An 18746-nucleotide genomic window follows, 5' to 3' on the forward strand; every position below is an offset into this window, starting at 1 on the left:
ATCGGGATACCCAACAGGAGCCTTCAAAAGCTACAACAAATTCAAAATAGTGCTGCAAGAATCCTGATGAGGGTGTGGAAATATTCGGAAATATTTCTTCGATCACTTCATTGGCTCCCTATCCATCTCCGTATCGAATACAAACTCTGTTTAATCACCAGTGTATCCATGGAAATGCTCCACAATATCTTAAAGAACTCCTTATACTACAATACACTACATGAAACCTCCGTTTTACAAATACCTACCGCTTTTGCCCCCCCTGTAACCAAACTTCATACAATGGAAGACCGAGCCTTTGCAGCCGTTGCTCCACGGCTCTGGAATGCCCTACCAGAGAGCCTAAGAACACAGCAGATTGTGGACTGTTTTAAAAAACAGCTGAAGACTTTTCAATTTAGGAAAGCTTATTAACTAGAATGCTATAATTATTGTTGTTTTATCTCTGTTTTGATCTTGCATTGCCTTTGTTTAAACTTTTTATGTTGCACTTTGAGATTTACTGCTAATGTAAAGTGCCCCTATAAATAAAATGCATTATTATTATTATTATTATTATTATTTATCAACTAGAAACTTCAAGTGTATGTGTATTTAATTTCCTGCGTTTGTAAAGTTCTGAAAATTAGTATATGGATAATGTCCTGTTTCAGTAAGAGAGCTTTTATTACAAGTGATCACTTTTTTTTTTTATTCCTTGAGGTTTTGCCAAGCACTTTTGAGTTGAACTTTTAGTTGGGATGGGAGATGGGAGACTTCAGTTGGTAAAGCTAGTAAACATGATCTTATTCATCATGTGTTGTTCAATGTAAACAAATTCATATACAGTATACAACTTAAGGTCATGTGGTCTGGAAACTGCCCTTGACAGTTCATCAGGCTATCGTAGGGCAAATTTCACAGTGCTGACAATTAACCTAACGTACACCTTTTAACTGAAGTGCCCACTGAACAGTCCACACAGACATGGGGAGAATGATAAACCTTTTGGGTGAATTTTTAACCCAAAATTGTTCATTTTTTCCCATAAAATGTGTGACTCTGTTGGTAATAATTGTCACTAAGTATATTGTGTAGAATTCCACCAGTCATTCTTGTCAGTGGGCAAAGGTGGAGAAAGTGATGAATGAGGCACATTGTGTTTTTAAAAAAATTCTGAGTTGTTATGAACAGATTTTTTAAAAGGATTTCATATTCTTTTTGTTCTCATTTGTAATTTTTGTAATTCATCCTTAAATTGCAATATATATTCCTTGTACAGTGGACATGATGTACTAGTATTTTAAATTCATTACTCAGTTACGTTAATTAGGCTTTGACCGAGTATTGGTTTAAGATGCTGTATGTTGCTTTAAGTCATTTGCTTGTGGACAATTCAGTTCTATGATGGATGTTTTGATCAGGTACATATGATTAAATACCACAAACCCAAAGTAATACCCTGATTTGGGATACTTATTTGGTTTCTTCCAGCTGTACTGTAGATTAAAGTGTGTGGTTAACATACATTCTAACAAATGTGGGAAACAGATTAAAACATGTTCCTAAACTAAGCAAAATGAACCCACACTGCCATCTACTGGTTTTCAAGGTGCAATGCTAAACAACTGTAAATAAATATCTTACTACTGGCCAAGATTTACAACATTTCTGTTATGAGTTGTTCATAAAGTCAAATATTAATGTTTCTGTCTATCATTGTCACATTATTACCATTGTATGATACTAAGTATCCATTATAAGTACATTGACTAAATAAACATAAAAATTGCAATCCAGCTCTATACATTTTCCATGTATAAAGTGATGCAAAAAGAGTTGGGACAGAGGCAAAGTAAGACTGTAAAGGTTATACAAGTAACATTCTGTAAGGTTCATCAATTAGCAGGTTAACTGGTAACAGGTGTGGGTATCGAAATTGGGTATAAAAGTTGCATCCACCAAAGGCTCAGTCTTTGCAAGCAAAGATGGAATGTGCTGAACTTCATAAGAGAGATCAGAAGAGAATTTAAAAACAGTGTTTCTCAGTGCAGGATAGTCACCATCTACAGTTAATAACATTGTGAAAAGTTTCAGGGAGTCAGGAGAAATCTCTGTGCGGAAATCACTGCTGAATGTGCGCCACCTTTGAGCCCTTAGGCGGTATTGCATCAGAGGCCGTCATGCTCCTGTGACGAGCATAGCCACATGGGCTTGGGAGTACTTTGGAAAATTATTGTCACTTAACACATTCCATTGCTGCGTCAAGACATGCTCCCTGAAACTGTATTATGCAAAGAGGAAGCCATACATCAAATTTGTGCAGAACATTTTAGAGAGACATATGCTTCTTTCAAGAAGACATCTTTTCCCAGGAACTCCATGTATATTTCAGCAAGACAATGCCAGACCTCATTCTGCACAAATTACAAAAGGGTGGCTTCATAGACATGAAGTCTGTGTGCTTGACTGGCCTGCCTGCAGTCCAGATCTGTCTCTTATTGAAAATGTCTGGCACATCATGAAGAGGAGAATCAGACAACGGCGACCACGGACTGTTGAGCAGCTCAAGTCTTGTGTATGGCAAGAATGGGCAAAATTTCCACTTGAAAAGCTGCAACAGTTACTTTCTTCATTTCCCAAATGATTAAGAAGTAATTAAAAGAAAAGGGAATGTGACCAAATGGTAAACTTGCCTCTAGGTCCCAACTTTTTTGGAGTGTGTTGCAGGCATCAATTTTTAAATTTGTTTATGCTTAGAATTAAGTTTGTCAGTGAAAACACTGAAAATGTTTTCTTTGTCCTTTTGCCTGTTAATTTCCAAATTACAGATTTTACTTTTTATTGCATTTTTTAGAAAGTGTCCCAACTTTTTTGGAAATGGGGTTTGTAGTAGTAAAGTGCATTGCATTTGTCATTCCAATAGATGACACATCTCAAACATTCATAGTAATAAAATTCCTTACAACAAATGTTTGTGATGTAATATCTGTTGGAATGACAAATGTAATGCATTTTATTCTACAAATGTTTGAGATGTAACATCAGTTGAAATAACAGAGAAATAGCAAATGGACATACACACAGATACACAGACACTTCTCCTTTTATTAAGGTGGATAAGAGCATTTTCAGCTGTGTTATGGAGTTTGTTTTGCATGCATTGTGGTATCCTCTAGATATCTGCTGTTAACTGTGTTAAATGTACAGTTCTGAAGACAAGTAAAATACGTTTAAATAAAGCAAAGAGTTATGTCAGGTAGAGAGCCCACAAAGCACAGATTTACATTAAATGTTTATTTTTTAGCATTAATACCTAGAGATTTATTCACAAAATGATCAGACTTTAGTTTCAGTCTTAATGCTTTGCTGCCATTAGTTAGATTTTGGCACAAACTGTGCTGGATTAATTTCACATTGCCTTTTTATGTTTGTAGATTAATTTATTAAAGGCTTTTAGAGCTAAATGAGTGTGCCACAACAGTAAGGTCATTTTTGTTTATCCAGGATATACAGTATTTTTCAGTGTCCTTTTTGTATTTTGTTTTGGTTGTCATGAGAGAGAGAGATTATTTGGATCTAAAATAAGATTTTTTTAAAGTATATATTTTGAATTTGGATTGTAGTCTGCTGTCTTTAATTTGATTTGCCAGAAGTCATCATTGTCTGGATGTCCATAATAGCTTGTATAATAAAGCAGAAAGCCCACTTACTGAGGCTAGTTCTTCAACTATTATAGTTGCTTGTGTTGGAGCCTCTTTCTGCAACTCTAGGAACTGCAAATGATGGAGTGGAGGGAGATCAAGCATAGAGTGCAGAAAAGAGTTTTACAGTAGCTGAAAGGGTACCAAATACCTGCACTTTCAAAAAAAAAAAAACTGTTACTCGTTCATAGTGTAAAAGCCTTGGGACTGTGTACGTCAATGTAAAAGTAATATTTTTGCAAACTCCAATGGGAAGTGTAGAATTCTGTAAACCATGTACAATGCCTGATGTTAGCATTTAATTAATACTGGTTGGTTCCTACCTGTCTGGAATTTGGGAGTTACTACAGATATATTTTCTTCAGCTTCCAAGACATGAGATAAATGGCCAGGTAGTTGTGAGTGTGGCTTTGTTGTAAGGGTTTGGCATCATACCTATATTCAGGGTTGGCTGCTGCATTGAATGATCCATTATTCTCTAGTTGGATGAAGTAAATTCCGTTAATGAAGGAATTACATGTTTTTGGTGTTTTGGAGAGCAATCAATTTAATGGTTACATTTCTAGTTTTAATGCTTTTTTTAAACATTTTTAAAAGTAAATTAAATTCTCCAGTCAAGTCAAGTTGGGGAGCATGCACTGGTACAGTGTGTTGCTGCCCCCACCACAAGACGAAACAGCTTGGGATCCTGGTTGGCAACCCCCCAGGCAGACACGCGGTCCAGTCCCACCCTCCAGAAATGACTTCACACAGCTGTGAGATGACAGAAAGGATTCCTTTTTGCTCTCTGCGGGAGTAGCTCTGCTGCAGCTGCCCATAGGAACGCTGCTCACATCATGAAGGGGATGGGGGAAAGCCCTTGGGAGCTCCATCCCTGGAAGAGTCGAAACCGTTGGAAACCCAAGGTTGTCAGGTCTGTTGAGGATCAGAACTGGGGTGGTGCTGAGGCATTGCCCTCTGCACGGCACCACTCTGGTCCCAATTTGAGGCGACCCATCTGAGTGGGCGCATGGAACGTCTTACATTCTCCTGTGACGCTATTTTATTTTTCTAGTAGTTGCTGACATTATTAGACGGTTGTTTTAATGGTTCATATGCTGTTGTTAGGCAGGGTGGTCGGGAGTGTGTGATTAGTGCACTTCCTAATGTTCCCATGTTTCGAATCAACACAGAAACTCTAGTGTTGGTTTGTCTGCATTACAATTGATTTCTGGTTACAACTCTTTTTCTGTCCTTTATGATCTCAGCCTTTGGCTTGTGTATTTGGCTTAGTTTACATTTACTGGTTTTTGACTTTCTTGCTGTGCCCTGACTGTTATTTTTGGTTTCATGCTGTGAGCTTTTTTTATCTCAATTTTTGATTTCCTGGTTTTGACTTTGGCTGTTATGTCTCTTAGCTGTTGCCATTTAGTACAGTCAGTACAATTGCCATAGTTTTGGTTTCTTTTCAATAAAGTTTACTTGATCACTATTGTCACATGTAAATAGTACAGTGAAATTGTTAATAATCAACATGCAACACGTCAACACTTTCTGGTGCCATGATTAGCGAGTATAAGTACCTTACCCCAAATTTCTGTGTTCTTTACCTGAAAAATCTCAGAACATATTTGTCATTAACAAGCGTATTCTTAAAATAAAATTTCTGTATTTCTTTCTCTATTATTACAAAGCTTAGCATGAAACACAAATACTGAATTATCCTATTCTGGTAGCACATCCTACAAGTACACCTTCTGTACTTGATCATAAACTTTCCCTAAATCTACAAAACAATTGTATATAGGAGTAGGAAGAGCAGCTTAATGCAAGTTATTACCTAGTATTATTACATTATCCATTATTTTTCAGAGCCTGGTCATAGCAAATGGAGGTCTTGGAAATGGTGTAAGCAGAGAGCGCCTCCTCGATATGTTGAAGGGATTTGGATCAGTGCTCTCTCTTCTTATGCCTCCAAACAAACCTTATGCTTTTGTAAGGTATGACTCGTTTGAAGATGCAAAGATGGCATTTTTAACACTTAATGGATGCAAACTTCAAGCAGAAGGCCAGCCAGTCACCTTATATGTAAACTTTGTGGATAAAGGTGAGTTTTCAGCTTTTAATTAATGTGTTACTACAACAAGGCAAAGATAGTACTGCACTTTTAATTAGAGTTACATTTGTAAGATCACAACCTCTGGGAGTACCCACTCATCTTAAACAAATTTAGTTTCCTGTTTAGTGCTGAAGGGTTGTGTGAACAATAATTTAAAAGAGTTCTTACTTTGGAAATCTATGTAATGCAGAAAATTAACAAGTTATAAATATACAGTACATTCACAAGGATTGGCATTGTACAGCGTGAATCATAGAGAATGACGAAGACCTGTGGATAAACATTTCCAGCATGAAATAAAAATCCTAGACTTAAGCCAGGCAGTCACTTGACTCAATCTAAAGACTGTGGTGATAACTAGTAAAAACAGGCAGCAGCAGCAACTTTCCGATCCATTTGACAAAACACTGCAACTCCTTAAGAAGAAATAGCCTCTGTCCAGTAGAAGCTGGTATTTTTATTGCTGAAAGCTGAGAGTCAAAGTATATTTTAAGCCAGGAAACTTAGTAGACATAAGTTTATGATTATGATAAACTAAATACACAGCTTGAAGGCAAAGATTACATTTTTTACACTGCTACAACAGATTAACATACTATACGATAATCAGCTTTGTTTTGAATCCTGAGGCAAACAGAATGTCATCATTTGTAATTGTTGTCAGATCGTTCCAAACTTTAAGGACAGACTTTTATACAATACCTAAAGACGCTACCAGACAACATCATTGTGTTTGGATGATACATAAGTTTCCACCCAGTGAAGTATGAATCATCTCTCAAGCCTTTGGTTACTCATTGATTACTGAAGAGTTCCCCTTTGAGTTGTGATGGCCTACTGTATTTTAATTTTTTCTTCCATATTCTTGTTTCATATTTTTTCATATACTAGAGGAAATAACAAGCTGAACCCGCTGTATTCAAATGTTAAAGATGCCTTTAAATGTAAACTACTGGCACCTTTAGGCAAATCTGACCACAATCTGATTAATCTTATTCCAAGCTACACACCTGTTATTAGACGGTATCCTTTTACCACCAGAATAGTAGGGAAGTTGAGCCTGGAGGCTGAAATGGCTCTGAATGACTGGTTTCCAAATGACAGACTGGGAAATGATGTGCAATTCACATGGGCACAATATTGAGGGACTCAGCCACTGCATCACAGGCTGTATTAACTTCTTTGTCATTCCAGTGGTGTCTGGTGCTAGAAGGAGATGTGGACAAAGTTAATGCCCTGAACTAATTTTTAAATAGATTTTCCACAGACACCTTTTTTCAATGACCAAAATCCCAACGCTATCCTTACTACAACAGCAACTCCTACCACGTCAGCTGGAATGACCAGTGATGAATCCACCTCCAACCATCAGTGTGGGCTGCCCAAAACTGAAGAGTAAGTAAGACGACAACTGAGGAAGTTACACACAGGAAAAGCTGCGGGACCTGATAGAGTCAGTCCTTGAGTTCTTAAGTCCCTTGCTGACCAACTTTGTGATGCCCTCTGTCACTTGTTCAGTCTGTCCCTAAGGCTCCAGAAAGTGCCACTGATGTGGAAAACATCCTTCATTGTTTCTGTTCCTAAGAAGGCAGAAGGCTGTTCACCTAACTACTACAGACCAATGGCACTTATGCCTCACGTCATGAAGACCTTTGAGAGGCTGGTCCTGGGAAAGGTGTTATATAAATAAAATGTATTATTACTATTATACGAGTCCTCTTGTTTATTCCACCTGGACCCACTGCAGTTTGGCTATCGGACAAAGATTGGAGTGGAGGATACAATTGCCTGTCTGCTCCACAAGGCTTATTCTCACCTGGAGAAAGCTGGCAGCACTGTGAAGATTGTTTTTTGATTTCTCCAGTGCTTTCAGTACCATCCAGCAGTCCCTGTTAATTGGTAAATTCGGAGCTGTTCAGGTGGATGAGACTATGGCGTCCTGGATAATGGACTATCTGTTGGGCAGACTACCGTTTATGAGAAGCAAGAACAGTGGTTCTGATACAAATGTGAGCAACACTGGAGCACCGGAAAGAACAGTCCTGTCTCCTTTTCTCTTTACCTTGTACACGTCAGACTATAAATATAACACCGGGTCATGTCACTTGTACAAATTCTAAGATGACTCTGCACTTATTGGGTGTATTGGTAAAGGGGAGGAGACAGAGTATAGGAGTCAGGTGGAGAATTTTGTGCAAAAAATATCAATAAAACAAAGGAACTGGTTAATTGAGTTTTGCCACACCAAATAGCATTTATATCTGTTCACTATTCAGGAAGTGGATATAAAGTTGAAGTCAAAGGTTTACATACACTAGGGTGAATTTTTTGAAACTCTCTTTATAACCTCTCCACCAATTTTATACTAGCGAAACTATAAATTTGATATATTGCATAAAACATCTTCTTTGTGCCGGACAAAAGTATTTTTTTTCCAGCAGTGGTCACAGACAGATTATTTCACTTTTTATTGACTATATCAATAAAAGTCACAATCACAATTCTTGTGGGTCACAAGTTTACATACACTTTGGTAATATTTGGTTGCATTACCTTTAACTTGAGCCAAACATTTTGTGTAGCCTTCCACAAGCTTCTTACAAGAAGTTGTTGGAATTGTAGACCATTTCTCCAGACAGAACTGGTGTAACTGAGACAGGTTTATAGACATTAGTCACACATGCTTTTTTAGTTCTGCCCACAAATTTTCAATCAGATTGAGATTGGGGTTTTTGATGGCCACTCCAATACCTTGACCTTGTTGTCGTTAAGCCATTTTGCCTCAACTTTAGAGGTATGCTTGGGGTCATTGTCCATTTGGAAGACCCATTTGTGACTGAACTTCAACTTCCTTGCTGAGCTCTTGAGATACTGCTGCAGTATATCTACATAATTTTCCCTCATCATGATGCCATGAATTTTGTGAAGTGTACCAGTTCCTCCTGCAGTAAAGTACCCCCACAACATGATGCTCCCACCCCCATGCATGCCTGTTGTGATGGTGTTCTTTGGCTTACAGTCCTCACCCTTTTCCTCCAAACATAATGGTAGTCATTATGGCTCAATTAATAGGGCAAGCTCAGTTATAGGATGCACTCTGGACTCCCATGTTTATTTATTTACCTATTTATTTATTTAAAGAACTTCTATAAAAAGCCAAATTCCCCCTAGATACAAATAAAGTATCTATCTATCTATCTATCTATCTATCTATCTATCTATCTATCTATCTATCTATCTATCTATCTATCTATCTATCTATCTATCTATCTATCTATCTATCTATCTATCTATGTATCAGCTCATACTTATACAAAATAATTTATACCGTACGTGAAATTTTCAGTGGATTACAATTAGTAGTCTTTACATGTGCATGCAAAATTTTACTTACTTAAACTGAATAGTTTTTATAAAATTTAAAACCTAGCACATTTTGAAACAAAAATTTAATTTTGCTTAAATGTAGCAGTGTACAAAAGAGAAGAATACAAAAAATGATGCACATTTTAATTTAATTTTTATAAAGTCTGTCCTTGCCATTCATCCATCCATCCATTTTCCAACCCGCTGAATCCGAACACAGGGTCACGGGGGTCTGCCGGAGCCAATCCCAGTCAACACAGGGCACAAGGCAGGAACTAATCCCAGGCAGGGTGCCACCTTGCCATTCATTTATAAAGAAAATGTTGTGCCTTCAGCTTTCATGTAGCACATACAAATAACAAAGTATAGAACAGGCTGAAGTTTTTTTAGTTAAAAGTTTAAAAATTCTTTTCAGGTTTGAATAGGTACCTCTTGTGTTCCTATTTCTCTGATCTCTTAGTGGTTTTAGGTAAGTCAATACAAGATTTTTACATGCTGTTAATTTTCTGTCTTCTGCAGTTTATAACCAGCTTTAACTAGGCATTGCTAATCTTCACCCTTGTTTTTTTCCTCTTTTTGTGTGTGTGTGTGTGTGTGTGTGTGTGTGTGTGTGTGTGTGTGTGTGTGTGTGTGTGTGTGTGTGTGTTTATCTGTATATGTATTGTGACAGATAGAGGCCGCTCTCGGATCAAACGCCAGACACCAGATAAAAGTCCAAATAATGGTTTATTATAATAATACAGTGCACAAAGCACCTCCACTATACTTCAATAAACAATCAATTCTCAATAACAATCACAATAATCAATAATCCTCCATACCTCCCAGCAGCTCAGTCACCCTTCCTCCCAACTTGGCTCAATCTGCTGAGGTTTCCCGTAATCCTTTTATAGTCCATGACCTGGAAATGTTTCTGTCCCTCAGTCCATGTGACTTTCTATCACTTCCGGGTCAGGTAAAAACTTCTCCTTTTCTTCATCCCGGAAGCATGTCATTTCCTCTGTCCCTGTGACCAGGACGTACTTCTGGGTTATAGGGCAAATACAAGTCTCTGAGCCTCCCTGCAGCGTCCCCTTGCGGCAACCATGTTATCCAGCAGGGCTGCGAAGGAAAACTCCAATATCCATGATGCCCTGCTGGAATTCGGGGCACCTCCATGCTGTTGGAAGGGCTCCATCTAGCGGCGTGGGGGTATTGGCCGGGATGAATGGCCGGCCATAGTCCACAGTGTGTGTGTGTGTGTGTGTGTGTGTGTGTGTGTGTGTGTGTATATATATATATATATATATATATATATATATATAATATATTGTGGAAGCTGGCCTGGACACAGACAGGTAGACATGTTTAAAGCACCACCACACGTTTATTATACAACTACTATATACAAGTGAACACAACACACAACCGCAAAACTCCCCCAAAGTTCAGGCCATTCACAATGATGCCTCTCAAGTCCGCTTCCACTCCTCTCCTCCAAGACTTCATCTTCTCCACTCCCGACTCCAGCCCTTGAACGGAGGGAGGCGGCCCCTTTTATAATCACCCGGATGTGCTCCAGGTGCCTCCCAATAATCTTCCGCTGGCACTCCCCAGTGTGGCGGAAGTACTGGCTGCGCACCCGCAAGCACTCCGGGTGTCCCTGGTCGTCTTCCCCCCAGCACTTCCGTGTGTGGTGGAAGTGCTGAGGACCAGGGCTTTCCAGGCATCGGGGCACCCCCTGGCGGTGACCATGGGCCCCTATAGGGTTGAGCTTCCAAACTCAGTTCCTGTGGTCCCCAAAGCTACCAGGGCAGTTGCCCCCTCGTGGTCTGGAGGAGGCGTAATCCCTCCTCCGGTCCTTCTGGGCATCTTGCCACAATTTATATATATATTTGTCTAGAGTTCTGTATTTAGTTTGCAAGCATGGTGATAATAGAAACTGTTGAACTTTAATTTATAAAATAGTATGTTAAATCTTACAGTATATGTAGGTGGAGAGGGGAACACCAGATTTAACATGAATTGTTAAGGCGCGACACAAGAATAATATCTTTTTTTCTTAATGTTAATGCCATATACATTAGGCTGCATCCTGTTTCCAAGTGTTTTCTTTTGACGATAAACTGAATATTATGGTAAAATGGACTGGTTATTCAGTGAAAATGCGTACTTAAATATTATATTAGCATGCAATCTACAATGACTATGTTGTAAGTGGTTCATTTTGAAAATTTATTCCAAATATCTTTGCAGTTGATTTTAAAGAGCATTCCACCCAAAGTCTTCCTCCTGGTTTGCTGGTTGTAGAGGATTTTGTGTCACTGGAGTATGAACAGGAGCTCTTACAGTTGATGGCACTGAACACTGCCACTCAAGGTACAAAAAGTAAGTAGCAGTTAATGTGGTTATGGTTTGGTGCATTTTAAAGAGGAGTCAAATTACCGTATTTCTGTTTTCTTTTTTTAAAGCCTAATGATGCAATGATATAAGGAAAACAGCAAAAATTATAAAAATACACACATAGCATTACAAAAGTTTGTTCATACATCTATTACATGTTGTGTGTCTGAGATGGAGAGTCCAGATAGCAAATACATTTCATGGGATTGAAAGAAAAGTCAAACAAGCACTAAGGGGGAAAGACAGTTATATAAATAGATACATTTTGAGAATTAAGGATTAGTCAGTTGTTTTGCCCTTTAAGAATATGTATTTAAGTTTAAGAATAAGTTTAGATAGTAATATTTTCCTTGCTTGGTATACGAAAAAGCCTATAGATCAGTGTTTCATGAACAAGGTAAGTGAAATGTGCTACAGTAGGCTTAGGGAGATCTTAAATCCTTTAGTCAAAGAAATAAAATATAGTAAATAATTTGCTAGGTGGTCAGAAGGAGAAGATTATGAGTAGGTTTACAAAAAAACAAAAAGGATTTCTATCAAAGAACAATTCAGTGAAGTGCAAAAAGTGTTAATTATTTTAGAAGAAAGTGGTTAATTGGGGCAACGTTTAGCAAAGTAAGCAGGATATTCATCAGTAATTAAATACTTTCCATCCTTGGTACTTCATTATGGAAGCCTGTTTTACCAGTATAGTTACACCATACCTTAAGGAACTGTAGAAAAAGCATATCTTGCATAATACTGATAAAACAAATATCATTTTTTTTCTTTAAATTTGTACATGGTTGATGGAGTAGGGCGGTGGGGGAAAATCTCTTCAAAAACACTTGTGAGAAAAGGGGTATGATGGGCAACAGAGGTATTATTAGCAGAAGAAATATGTTGTAAAGCATGAAGTCCAATATTAGTGTTTAGAATTCGAAGTATATGCCACAAATTGGTTTATTCATCATTCTAACTCATTACTTGAAATCACATTGATACCAACATTGAGAAATAAATAGAAACTAATAAAATGATAAATATATTCCTGTCCTTTGGAGTTGAAAGTGGTTCCTGTATTGTATACAGGTCAAGAACAAAATCCAGGTACGAGGGAAAGAAACACTGGCAAGGTACTGAAGATGAGAAACTGATGATAGTCCTATTTTGGATATTTGTTATTTATGAGCAGTATAAGTGACTGTGTACTGAGAACAGAAGTGAACTTCGTTGTCAATGTTGATAATGGGGGTGAAATCATATGTTAAATGCCCAATGTGAAAAGAAAACTGCACTCTCTTTTTTTAACTTAAGACTTGTTTGTTGTAGTTGCCTATGTTTTGGGTCACAGGACACTCCCTATTTTCCACTATATCTCTCTGTTATAAAAAAAAAAAAAAAAAAACTTGCGACGAGACATGATCTTTAGAAGAGAGACACTTCAGAAAGACACTTTCACGTCTCGCGACACCGTCAAGTCACGTCATACTGATATCCTTTGGAAGCAATTCACACCGTACTTAAAAGCATTTTCAAACAAGATCACGGTCATCTAACCTCTCAGTTGTTGGCAGACCCTATTTACAACCATTTTTAAAGAAGAACATGGTCATCTAACCACTCAGTTACATTATTAATGTGTATCTAAAAGTCGAAGCTAATCGTTTCTTCTTTATTACCCTAAGTTCTTGTCTATAAGCCGGACTCATGTATTAGCCGGAGACCAAAAATCATACGAATTTTTAAAATAAAATCGTATCATAGATAAGCCGGACTCATGGATAAGCCGAACGTACTATAACCTATAACTAATAGAAGGGAGGGAGGTCAGTGGTCTCACTCGCGCCCATTTAATTTCTTTAAGGGGGGAGAGAGTGTGAGATATTGCCGTCTCTCTCACTCCCTGCATGGCGCGGTTGGAGCGGCCGGAGCGCGTTCTTTCTGCTCTGGGCGTCGCCGAGTCAACATGAGCGCGTAGCGGTCATTTAAATTGTGATTTTATATGTAAGCATATTTAAATATATATCGCGGATTTCTGCGGACAATGGGTCTTTTAATTTCTGGTACATGCTTCCTCAGTTGGTTTGCCCAGTTGATTTCATACAAGGGACGCTATTGGCAGATGGCTGAGAAGCTATCCAGCTTACTTTCTCTCTCTCTCTCTCTCTCTCTCTCTCTTGCGCTGACGTAGGGGGGTGTGAGCAGGGGGGCTGTGTGCAGCTGCTTCCTGAAAGAAATGCTGCACGGAGCTTCGCATACTTAAAAGCTCAAAGGGCACGTATTGATTTTTTTTATCTGTCTCTCTCTCTCTCTCTCTCTCTCTTCCTCTCTCTTCCTGCTCCTGACAGAGGGGGTGTGAGCTGCCGCCTTCAACAGCTTTGTACCGGCGGTGCTTCGCATACTTAAAAGCCCTATTGATTTTTTTTTTGACTGCTTGCTTTGCACTCCTTTGAAAAGGAAGATATGTTTGCATTCTTTTAATTGTGAGACAGAACTGTCATCTCTGTCTTGTCATGGAGCACAGTTTAAACTTTTGAAAAAGAGACAAATGTTTGTTTGCAGTGTTTGAATAACGTTCTTGTCTCTCTACAACCTCCTGTGTTTCTGCGCAAATCTGTGACCCAAGCATGACAATATAAAAATAACCATATAAACATATGGTTTCTACTTCGCGGATATTCTTATTTCGCGGGTGGCTCTGGAACGCAACCCCCGCGATGGATGTATAAGCCGGACTTATGTATAAGCCGATATTCTATTTTTTCATTTTCACAACTTTTTTCCTTAGATAAGCCGCGGCTTATTGACAAGAACTTAGGGTAAGTCTAATCAAGCAAAACTTAGAATGGAACATATGCAAGGTCTCATTGATCACGTTCAAAATTCAACTATCAATAATTCATACAAATTCAAAATAGGTAGAGCAGTAATACTACCATCATCATATCAAGGTACTCCAAGAGCATTGCAACAATTATTTCATGATGCAATGGCAATATCCCAAACTATCGGTCGGCCAGATTTATTTATTATAATGATGTGCAATCCGCAATGGCCAGATCTCCATAGATTCTTGAGAACAATGCCACCAGCTACATCGGCTCTGGATATTCCCACTTTCATGTAGTAGATTGTCTTATTTTTATTGAATGAACTCGAAAAGGTGTTCAGTCAAATTAGAGCATACATTTACACGATTGAATTTCACATGCCTCACATGCATTTATTGGTTACTTTGCAAAATAAATTATTAACTGCTGATGATGTAGATTGCTTTGTCTGTACTGAAATTCCAAACAGAGAAACCTATCCTGAATTATGGTACAAAGTCATTAAACAAATGTCTCACGGATCTCATTTAAAAGATTCAGTATGTTGGGACTCAAAAGAAAAAAACTGTTTAAAGAAATTTCCAATGTTCAAAAAACAGATATGACTAAGGCTGGCTTTCCTGATTATCGCAGAAGAGATAATCGTCACGAACAACAGACTTATCATGGAAAGAAAGGTGGTAAAATTGTGAAGCTCGATAATTCAATGATTGTACCATATAACCCATATTTGCTCAAATGATTCAATTGTCATATTAATGTCGAGTATTGTGCATCGGTTATGAGTATTAAGTACATCTACAAGTCCATTCATAAAGGGCTTGATAGAGTATGTATAACTTTATCGAAAGAATAGTCTAAGGGCGATGTTCAAGCATATTTAGATACTCGGTACATCAGTGCAATGGAAAGCGGGTGGCATTTAATGGAATCGCCAATGCACGGTCAAAGTCATTCTGTTGAATTATTACCGATTCATTTACCAGGTCAGAATAAGATTCAATTTAAAGAGGGGATAGGGGAAAGATGGCAGCTTTTAAAGGCCAGTATAGGAAATTATATCAGAGGGGCCAGAACCAGAAGGGTCTTCATCCATAGGCTTGGACCCAGAAGTGACGTCAAAGGGGTCGGAACCAGAATTGACATCATCAGGGCCGGGCGGAATTTCCCATGAATGGAATGCAGAAAAGCAAGGAAAAAAGTCAGTGCACTCTTCCCCATCCCGGTCTGACTCGGAACTACCTTCATTCAAGCCCTTTAGCTGCCTCCTATGCGCACGTGTGATAAAATTATTTATATATATATATATATATATATATATATATATATATATATATATATTGTGGCGGGCGGCCGGGTCCCATGCCTGGCCGGGACGCCTCTTCTACACATGTTTGGGGGAGCAATCATGGACTGCTCATACCTCCCCCGAGACGCTTGGTGGCAACCTCCCTGGCTGAGGATGGTGCCTCAGTTTCCCACAGGGCTCCATGGGAGATGGAGTTCTCCACAGCCCTGTTGGGATCTGGTGTGGCTGCCAGGGGGTGCTGCATGGGTCCCTGAGCTGGCCTGGACAACTCTACAGCCCCGCCCGGAAGTGCAATCAGAAGCAGGTGATCAAGCACCTGGAGCACTTCTGGGTGGGCTATATACTGTAAAGGGCCGGCAACCACCACTCAGGGCCAGAATCGGGAGGAAGAGGACGAGGTTGCCAGGGAGCAGTGGTGGTTCGAAACAGGAGTGTTATTGTGGTTTGCTGGAAGTGCTTTGGGATTGTGTTGTGGCTAGGGGGTGGGTTCACAGGAAAGACATGCCCTTCAGCTGAATAAAAATAAAAGTCTTTGTGTTTTTTACACATGCCTCCAAGTGAGTCTGTGCCGGGTCGGGCGCTATACAGTGGTCAATTCACAATATACTGTGAGTGTGTGTGTATGTGTATATATATATATATATATATATATATATATATATATATATATATACTGTATATTTATATATTGTAAGTGACGGCTGGCAGGTAAACCCGGTCGGAAAACCCTGAGAATGGAAGAATGGGGGAGGGCAGCTACTTTTGGACACTGCCTCCCCCAAGACGCTAGATGGCAGCTCCCCTGGAGTATAGCGGTGCCCCAGATTCACACAGGGCATGACAAACATGGAGATAGAATATATAATTGATGTTTCTCAGATCTACTACATAGATAGATACTTTATTGATCTCTAATGAAATTTAAGTATCAATAGCCAAGAGTTATACCAAGTTAAATACAAACATTTAAGTACACATTATACAGATAACAAATAATATACAAATAATGCAATCACTAGCTGGTGCATACAATAATGCTGGTGCAGTGGGAATTGTGCAAACAATACTATGCTACTAAAGTGACAGGTGGCACATAATATTAAAGTGACATATACTAAAGTGACATTAATATTAAAGTAAAATATGATAAAATAAAGTGACATAAAGTGACATGGCAAACTAACTGGGTAATGTTTAAAGTCACACGTTCTAAAAAGCTTATACAGTAGTGACCAAGAGAAATCAGATGTAGTGCATAGCTAATATAGCTTATGAGCAGAGAAGTAGCATCAGACCCAGAACTCAACCACCTCTCCCCTCTGCCCCTGTTAGGAGGAGTTAAAGAGTCTAATGGCTCTGGGGACAAAAGGTCTTTTGTACCTGCCTACATTGCAGTTCTGTGATAGCATTCTGTGATAGCAGCCTACCAATAAACAAACTCCTTTGCTTAATTATGGTGGTGTATAGTGGGTGATGTTCATTGCCCATTCTAGATAGCAGCTTGCATAGTGAAAGCTACTCTTTTCTGAATTAACCCATTTTAAAAGTAGAGTATAATGTCGTATCAATTAGGGTTGCCACTTCAGAAATCCAGTACCTTAGGTTCAAATCTTGCACCATGTCTCTATGTGGAGCACGCATGTTCTTCCTGCATTGCATTGGGTTTTTATTGGAGTACTCCAGTTTTCCTCCTACATTCCAAAGATATATGTGTAATTTGGCAATTCTTAATAGGCCAAATCTTACCATTGGTGTATGCATAAGTGGAGACAGTGAGGAACAGACTCTCCATCTAGGGTTGGCTCTGGCACCCTGTGGCCCAAAATATTATTTAGCAGGTTTAAGAATTTTATGTTTTAAGTAAGATGAAGGTCCTTCTTTGTCTCCATACATGTATGTTTTGTCTTGGTTTCTCTGTACAAACCTGCTGTGTTTTTTTAATTTCAGCTGCACCTAAGAAGTCATTAAAACACCGAAAAGTGAAGCACTATGGCTATGAATTTTGTTATGATAATAATAATGTGGATTTAAATGCACCTTTACCAGGAGGTACAGAATTTCTTTTTTTCACTTAGTTTGAATTTTGTTAGCATCCCTTTCATCTTATGAAATAAACAAGCATAAAACTATATACCTTTAAATTATGCAGATTATCACTGAGAATCTTTAAAATTACATTTTAAAGTTTGCTCTGTATATTCTAATAAGTAATAGACCCCTTATTTACTAGATTATTTTTACACCTTTAGATATATTTTGACTTTTACCTTATTTACATTTACTTATTTGGCTGACACCCTTATCCATGGTGACTTATGACATTTATAATACAACTAGATGTGTAAGCCCATGCTGTAAAAAGCATGGGGTCCTAGAAACTATTGAAATCGTCAGAAAAAAAATTGAAATGTAGAGATGTGAGGTAATTGAAAGGAACTACTTTGGGCATCTCTCTCCTAGGAGGTTTTGTGTTGCCAACATGCTCGCCTCGCTTGTGTATTAGTGGCGGGAGGAAAAGTAAAAGGGATACCGTTTTGCCAATGTGCTCGCCTCGCTTCTGTATTAGCCACTAAGCGAGTGATTCTTTCTTCAGAGGTTTCGCTTTGCTGACCTGCAGGCCTCGCTTGTGTATCCTCGGAGGTAGAACCCTTACCCAGACTCCACCTCTCACTTCTGGGCCGGACAAACACACACACTTCCATGGATAGATGTTTATATATAAGATTGGTTACATTTATTTTGGTTTTCCAATTGGAGCACTGGCAGGTCAAGTGACTTGCTCATGGTCACACAGAGACAGTAGGGGGATTTAAACCCACAACCACCACGCACAGACGTATGCAAGACATGGGTTTCAGCTGTCGCATTCCTTGTGTCAAGCCACTCTTGAACAAGAGACAGCGTCAGAAGCGTCTCGCCTTTGGACTGCGGCTGAGTGGTCCAAAGTTATGTTCTCTGATGAAAGTAAATTTTGCATTTCCTTTGGAAATCAAGGTCCCAGAGTCTGGAGGAAGAGAGGAAAGGCACAGAATCCACGTTGCGTGAGGTCCAGTGTAAAGTTTCCACAGTCAGTGATGCTTTGGGGTGCCATGTCA

General features: G+C 38.8%; 1 protein-coding gene across 1 annotated transcript in view; it reads left to right on the forward strand.

The window, feature by feature from the left end:
- Nucleotides 1-18746, forward strand: part of alkbh8 (alkB homolog 8, tRNA methyltransferase) — a 74775-nt gene that overhangs the window by 6274 nt on the left and 49755 nt on the right. Inside the window, exons 2-4 of the mRNA XM_028800397.2 lie at nucleotides 5535-5769; nucleotides 11383-11514; nucleotides 17599-17700. Coding sequence (XP_028656230.2) covers nucleotides 5535-5769; nucleotides 11383-11514; nucleotides 17599-17700 — 469 coding nt within the window. The remainder of the gene's footprint in view (nucleotides 1-5534; nucleotides 5770-11382; nucleotides 11515-17598; nucleotides 17701-18746) is intronic.

This window comes from Erpetoichthys calabaricus, chromosome 4, assembly GCF_900747795.2.
Source record: "Erpetoichthys calabaricus chromosome 4, fErpCal1.3, whole genome shotgun sequence".
Taxonomy (NCBI): Eukaryota; Metazoa; Chordata; class Cladistia; order Polypteriformes; family Polypteridae; genus Erpetoichthys; species Erpetoichthys calabaricus.